Source organism: Diplotaxodon limnothrissa, linkage group LG7, assembly GCF_057381915.1.
Source record: "Diplotaxodon limnothrissa isolate DT_005_m linkage group LG7, D_limnothrissa_male_GT1.1, whole genome shotgun sequence".
Lineage (NCBI taxonomy): Eukaryota > Metazoa > Chordata > Actinopteri > Cichliformes > Cichlidae > Diplotaxodon > Diplotaxodon limnothrissa.
The window spans coordinates 68,954,228-68,961,813 of NC_140602.1; the positions used below are offsets into that span (position 1 = coordinate 68,954,228).

General features: G+C 45.9%; 1 protein-coding gene across 1 annotated transcript; it reads right to left on the bottom strand.

The window, feature by feature from the left end:
• Positions 1-2,372: 2,372 nt before the first annotated feature.
• LOC146629718 (zinc finger protein 277-like) lies at positions 2,373-7,188 on the bottom strand. The gene is made up of 9 exons (XM_085360211.1): positions 7,151-7,188; positions 6,417-6,630; positions 6,054-6,142; positions 5,858-5,940; positions 5,531-5,622; positions 5,077-5,173; positions 3,949-3,991; positions 3,689-3,863; positions 2,373-3,494 (listed from the first exon to the last, which is right to left on the bottom strand). Exons 1-9 carry the CDS (start codon positions 7,176-7,178, stop codon positions 3,305-3,307), a joined length of 1,011 nt encoding a protein of 336 aa, XP_085216337.1. The 5' UTR covers positions 7,179-7,188; the 3' UTR covers positions 2,373-3,304.
• Between the last annotated feature and the right edge of the window lie 398 nt (positions 7,189-7,586).

Below are 7,586 nucleotides of genomic sequence, written 5' to 3' on the forward strand. Positions count from 1 at the left end.
CAACGTTACAAAAGCACAACCACTGTCCACACCCCAACCACACCTCACCTCACAGTAAATGATCGTTTCCATTTCAAGCATTTCCAAATAATCATTTTCCATACTGCCACTATAAATATACACAGTATACTGCCATCACTACAATATACATGTTTTACACACTCCTTTTGTTGTTGACATTTACAGGCTGTGTGCAAAATGCCACACTCTTCAAATTCATGCCAGCTATTATTTTTACGTCCAGTAGGTGTCCTGCTAGAGCAAATGAAGCTTCATGAAGCTTCGCGTTGGGGTGAACCAATTGGATGAAAAGCTTCAGTGCTTCATGGGGCTTCATCTGCCCATCACTACTCTTATATATAACACATCTGTATACACACACTCACAGATACTCGTCTTTGAGTGAAGATTTAAGGTGATAGGACATATAAACAACTGTTCAAGCTCACTGCTGTAATATATCATAATAATCTGACTATAACTTTAATATTGGCCATATTATATTTACATTACCACAGTGAGATGACTTTAGTCTCATGACCAACATCAGCTAATTGTTATTTACTAGCTAATCTTAAATGACTGTTCAGCACAGGAATGAAGCCCAACAATCATGTTTTACGGTCCTTTGGTCTCAAATGAACAAAACATGTTCTCCTTCGTTTCTGTCACACAAAGCTGTATGACACGTTTCTCGCGGTTAGTATCATGGTTGCTAGGCAACCTGAGCAGCGCGACGAAGGCAAGACCGTCCTATTTCACAAGCCTCTCACTTCCGCACTTCTCATACTTATAGTACGCACCGTGCGTAGTGCGCGTACTTCAAGCGTGCAGACCCTGAATTGGGACACAGCCTAGTGGTGCCGAGCTGGCGCACCGAGTAGTTCCTGTTACCTGCTGTGTGTCTGTTTTTACAGGTAAGCTGGGTTCCAAATAATACATATGTGATAGACAACAGTAGCAATCGAAAAGCTAGAGAGCCAGTTCACGAGTTTAAGGGTTGATAGCGACGAACCACCACCAGCTGTTGCTAAAAGCACCTTTGTTAGCTAGCAAAGTATTTACAAATAATTCTCCCGTTCATTGATCTGAGCATGCGCAGAATGACCCACAGCGCTCCTTTAATCTTCTCGAACGATCATCGTGACGTCACGGCGACATCACAATGATCCTTTGAGAAGATCAAAGGATCATTGTTTTGTCACAGCGACATCGCATTCTCTGCCACGCCCACCGAGTCTATAAATAGGAGCTCGTTCAACAGTTTACAGCAGAAAGAGACAGTTGTTTGAGACACAGCTACCCTTTGACACCCTTGAGCCTTAAACCTTTACAAAAATGTCACAGGCAAGAGCAGATCCGTTAGACAAACTCCGTCATCAAAACGCACAGCTCTGGGAAGAACACGCACGACTCACCGAAGAACTCGCACGAGTCAATGAAATGTGCATAGACTTCAGTCACGATGTCACACGACACATTCAAGAAAACACACGACTCGGTCGAGAAAACACACAACTCGGTCAAGAAAACGCACAACTCGTTCAAGAAAACGCACAACTCGAGCTAGAAAAAGCACAACTCAGTGAAAACTACATAGAACTCAGACAAGAACACACAGAACTCCGTCACGATGTCACACCACACATTCAAAAAAACACACGACTCTGTCGAGAAAACACACAACTCAGGCAAGAGATGGCAGAACTCAGACAAACTGTGGAAAATCTTCAGCGCCCAGCGGTACGGGAACAAGAGACAACAGAAAGAGAATCGCCTGGTTCGTGTGGTGTAAAGGTTTAACTGTTGCGTTTCCTGCAGCTTTCTGGGTCGCCTCTAAGATTTTCAGCTGAAGCGAATGTCCCGCTCTGTGGGGTCTGCCTCGAGGCCGGCGTCCGTCTGGGTCGATCCTTAATAGTCGTTTTTGCTGAGTTCTCATTGCTTCGAATCACGTGTCCATACCACCTCAGGCGGGATTCGATCATCTTTTGAACTCGAGCCACAGTCCACCGACCTGTCATAAATACGCTGTGCTCTCCTTTATGTTTGATTTAATTTTGCCCCTCACCCCCCAACCAGTCATGGCAGAAGACCGCCCCTCCCTGAGCCTGGTTCTGCCAGAGGTTTCTTCCTGTTAAAAGGGAGTTTTTCCTCTCCACCGTTGCCAGAGTGCTTGCTCATAGGGGATCATTTGATTGTTGGGGCTGAATTTTTGGATTTCATTTAATTGGCTTGAACTGAAAAATCTAAAAATTCATGTGAGGGCTTCACATAGTGGAGAGCACTACATTTGCTAACTGCTCTTTGTTTATTTGTAGATTTTGTAGTTCTTCCTACTACAAAAACTACAAATGAAAACAAGGCAGTTAGCAGCAAATGAAAATAAATAAAACACTTAAAAAAATCTGCTACTGCTCTGTGTGTTTACTTCAGTGAACACTTGTATGTTTTTGTGTTAGAAGATTATAGATTGTCCAAAATGTCCTACAGCCTGCCAGAGTACGAAATGAGGATAAAACAGGAAGTTTGACAGCAGTGAGTTCCTGCAGCGACCTCTCGTTTCTCTCCTCAGTGCTGCATGTTCGTGAACGTGAGCCTGGACGCGAAGGACGCGGTGAAAACTCTGAGCGCTGCAGTTCGGCTCCACCATACGGCAGGTGTCGCTCAGCAAAGCGATGCAGAAAAACAACAGAAACACCAAATAGGACAGATGTTTCAGGCACGAGACGTCCCTGGGCTTTCTGAGGGGACAACAACAACAACAATAATAACAATGTGCAGTAAAACATACACTCATTCTTTTCATTTATTAAGTTCCTGTGTTGTGTTGTTTGTGTTGTGCGTAGTGCCGACGCGGGACAGTTTGCAATTGTGTAGTGCTGTTGTTCTAAGTGTGACTGTGCAATGACAATAAAGAGTCTCTCGTCTCATCTTGACGATGAGCTCGTCCACCACAGCACTGAATCCAGCTCAGTTACAAGTTACAAAAGAAAATCATTTTTACTCGAGTACTAAAATTCATACTCAAGAAAACGCATGTTTCAGCTTCATTGCACGAGGCAGAGCAATTACGTTTCAGCGGACATCATGGCGTCCGCGTGTCCAGCTGTGGAGAGGACTCTTCTTTTGCCTTTCTTATCTTTACTAAGTAGAGACGTACAGGAAATAGTTGAGAGGGAAAGGGCCGGACTCAAACCCGTGCCGCTGCGTTCCAGCCATGTGGCATGTGGTCACCATGAGCTGAGCTCAGCCGACGTCAGAGACGCCTTTGAGTCAAACGTATGACACGTGTCCGTCTGTGGTCCTAGCTGCTGCCTCCTCGCTCCTTCAGCAGCTGCTTGAGGACACTGGACTGTTTCAGCGCTCTCAGGTTAGAGATGTCCTCCGCGATGACCGGGATCTCCTCGCCGCGATGCTCCTCGTCACCGTCGCCTTCCTCGCTGTCAGAGAGCGTGCACAGGAGAGCGTCGTTCTCGTACGTGGGGAAGTAATACCTGCGGAGCGAGACGACGTTTAGTGCTCAGGCTCAAATTAGTCCCAAAAAGGACGCCATTTTCCTCAGCTGATAAAAATACTCCAAATGAAGTGTAAACATCTGTGGCGTTGACCACGTTCATCAGCAGCTGTACGCCAGCTTTAAAGCCCGCGCTCTCATTGGTTAATTCTGCAGGCGCTTCCTTAAACCTACTGCGGCTGGTCCCAGGCGGACATCTCTGGCAGTTTCATCACGTGACCTTCAGCCGCGATGTGACGCAGGGCGTCCGCCCGGCAGTCGAACATCCGCGTGCAGCCGTAGCAGCGGCTCTGATGGATCTGCCGCCGGATGAAGTTCACCAGTTTGACCTGCTGGTAGAACTTGAGGTCTGAGGGAGGACAGAACATTAGAAACACTCAGAAGGAAGAAATAGAAGCAAACTGCGCTCGAATTACCACGGCGATTTCACCCACTGAGCTCGGTCTTAAGGAGGTGGAGGTCGAAGCTGTGAGCCTCCTGCAAACACAAAACAGAAAGATGTCAGGGTCACGCACGCGACGCCCGTTACAGACTTCATAAATAACAAAACCAGAAAGCAGAGAGAAACTTTTCTGCCTCTCAGGTAAACTCGTCACTCGTGAGCACAAACTTAGAGTCACGTTTGGGAAACTGGTTCTGACTTTAAACCAGAACGTTTAATCAACGACAAAATCGGACTGCAGTCGACGTCCAATCCTAGATTTATTTATTGTTCACGAGTGTTAAGTCTAATTGTTGAATGTTGTCATCGTGTTTCTTAAATTTGTACGGTCTGAGTTCAACCTATAGGATCAAGACGTTCCTTTGTCTCTGACCTCTCCAGCCACTCTGTGCTGGGGGAGCTTTTATTGCAGATGCATCCTGACAGATCTGTTTCTTCTGTTGTAAGCTTCCTGCTTTTATGATACACACACACACACACACACACACACACACACACACACACACACACACACACACACACACACACACCCTTGTCTTAGAACCATTGGGGGGTTTTACGTGGGAGGTGCTTGTGTTGTATTGTGTATTGTAACTGCCATGTCAATAAATAGCTACGGGGGAAGCTGCTCTTTGAAGGACTTCGGGCCTGAGACAGGACAGGGGCGTGGGCTCCAAGAGCTGGTTCTTGACCAAAGACTTCCCTCGTTAGCGAGTGAAAAACCGGTTGAAGATGTTCTGTTATGTCTTGTTTCCTTCATGATGAATAAGTCTCTAAACTAGCGGGGCCTGTGGAAACAGACCCAACAACGAGGAAACATTTTTATTTGCTCGTTAAAGTTTTGACAATCATGTATTTATTTGGAAACTTTTCAAAATAAAAGGCGCTTCATTTTAAAAGCTCTTCAGCTTCGGTCCGTCTGTGTGTGAGGGCACTTTCTGAGTAAAATCCATGTTTTGTGCGAACGATGGATTCATATGTTTGCAGAGACCTCAGGAAGCAGATCGTTTCCTGTTAGTGTGCACTGTCTCCGTTCTCCCAGAAGCCTTTGCAGAATCGTTTCAGGGATGAAAAGCAGAAAACGATATTTTCCTTCTCTGAAACTTCTACGTTCCCGTACCTTCATATGCGCGTAGATCTGCTCCAACGTCTCCGATTGGTGATCACAGAACAGACACACTGCAGAGACCGGATGAGCCTGCCAGTCCGACCAATCACTGCGGACGATACAGAGATGAAACGAGCAGACTGAAAGCATTCACACAGGATCAGAGGAGGACTAGGAAGTGGACTTGATTGAAACTTTTGCATCCAGGCTGACACAGTAAATAAGAATATTATCAGGACGGACAATCCAAGGTTCAGTATCTTGGTTCAGGCTCAGACATGTCACTGAATGATGTTTATGGAATTATGCGTAAAAAGCAGCTTTTTGGGGGTTGGATCATAAGAGGATGACTACAGGAAGCAAAGAAGCTTTTAGTCACATGATTTCAGGAAGCTCTACCTTCTGTCTGCTTTAATCTAACACACGTGAGGTTTCCAGGACTGATGGGAATCCCGCGGCGCGTTACCTGTTTCCCGTGAACTCTTCGCTGCAGAACATGCAGAGACGATGGAAGCTGCTGTCGTCTCGCTCCTTCTGCTGCTGCTCCAGGACCACCTCCTGTGGGAGCACAGAAGAAGAGCTCAGAGGAATTCTTCAGAAAACTACCTCAGAGTGCTCAGATATTTAAAGTGCAGAGGTTACAACGACACAAAGCGTGTCAAATCACTCAAATCTGCAATTTTTCTGATTTTTCCTGATTTTCAGACTTTGCCTCAAAACAAAGTTTAAAAGAAACGAAACTTCCAGCAGCACAAGATTCACTCAGGATGCTCCGAGTGTCACGTCTCCTCACCAGTCGTTTCTGCTGCAGCTTCTCTCGGAGGACTCTGTCTTCTGGAAGGACGTCACACAGCAGGAAGTAGTCCTCCTGCTTCTCTGTCAGGTCAGCGAGGAAGAAGAGTTTTTAATGAGTCATTAATCAGAGCTGGAGGAAGTGTACGTGGTTCACTTTGAAAGGTCAGGTCCTCTGTGGGTTTGAGTGAACTCACCGACTGGGCCCGTGGAGTTGGTTTTGATGACGCTGCAGAAATCTGTGAGCGGCTGCTCGAGGAATCTGCCCTTCCAGTACAGCAAGTACCTGATGGAGGAAACTCGTCAGTAAAAACCGACTCACAGCCAGGTTTACCGGCGCACAGAAACACTTCGTCACGGTTCATAAAAGCAGCACACTAACAGGCGTGGACATGCTGGACTTGTTGTATATATTTATACTTGTAAGGTAAGGGTTTCCCCCCATCACCCCAAATAATTACAGGAAGTCTTTGGTGAAATGATCGAGTTCCAAATGCTAAAAACATCCAAACGTGTTCCCGAGAGTTAAACGAGTGAGCCGGAGCATGTGTGGCTCGTACTTTGGGACGTCTGCGATGAGTTTGACGTCGGCGATGACAAGCTTGTGCTCCATCAGCAGGTGTCTGAGGAGGACGTCTTTCCGCGGCGGTGGGACGGACTCAGAGCAGAACAGGCAGACCAGCGGCTCGGAGCCGGGACATTGAACACCGGGAGAGCTGGAGATGTCAGCCGGCTGATCGGGGAAACACAGCGGCTCCAGAATGCTGTCCTTACCTGAGAAAGCAGAAGAGAGACTACACCTTATATACCACACACACTCTACTCCAGACCAGGTGAGTCAAAACCAAGCGGAAGCGAGAATGTACAGCCTGGCATGAAGAAGCATTTCCCTCTGATCTACAAAAATCTGTCTGTATACAATTATTTTCATCACCCGTGGGGACAAAACTATGATCTAAAAGTAAAAAAATAAATAAATTAATGAATTAAATAACTCATTAATCGAACTCAGACTTTACACGCTGTTAAATCCTGAATAAACTTCACAGCTGTCAGACTGAGTACTGACTGAATATAGAGATTGCTGTATAATCACAGTTAGCAGCCCAGCTATTTCCTAGCCTGCTAGCTTAGCCGGGCGGGTTCCCGCCTGCTTTTCTGATTTTTTTTAGCCTTTTTTCTGCTGATTGTGGATTCCCACAGACTCGGAGAGTCACCGACACCCAAACCTTTGCACGCAGACCACCAGATATCAGCATTAAAGCCGCGGACACGTTTAAAAGGTCACACTTACCGTCTTTACTCGGCTCGCTGGCGGCCATGTCTGGTGTCACGTGGTGCAAATAACACAAATCGAACCAATCGGAGGCCGTAAAATGCCAACGAAGCGCCTTCGCGGACCCCCGGTAAAACACGAATTAGAAAAGGTGCATTCAAGTGGTTCAAGGAAATATAAAAACTTAAGTTTCGAAAGCTGAAGGTTAATTAATGTGAATGAAGTTGACTAACATGTAACGTTGGACGTTGTTGCATATATATAGCAAAGAATATAAATCACATGAACACTCAGATCCTCAAGATATAGCTGAGCGTGTTCTCTGAACATGAAAGTTTAGTGTTCATAAATACCCATTTATTAACATTACATTAGCATATGTGTCCTCCCCTCTATTACAAATTTTTAAATGAAACGTTATTTGTGAATGTGTACCATGTGTACAGGTGTAAGG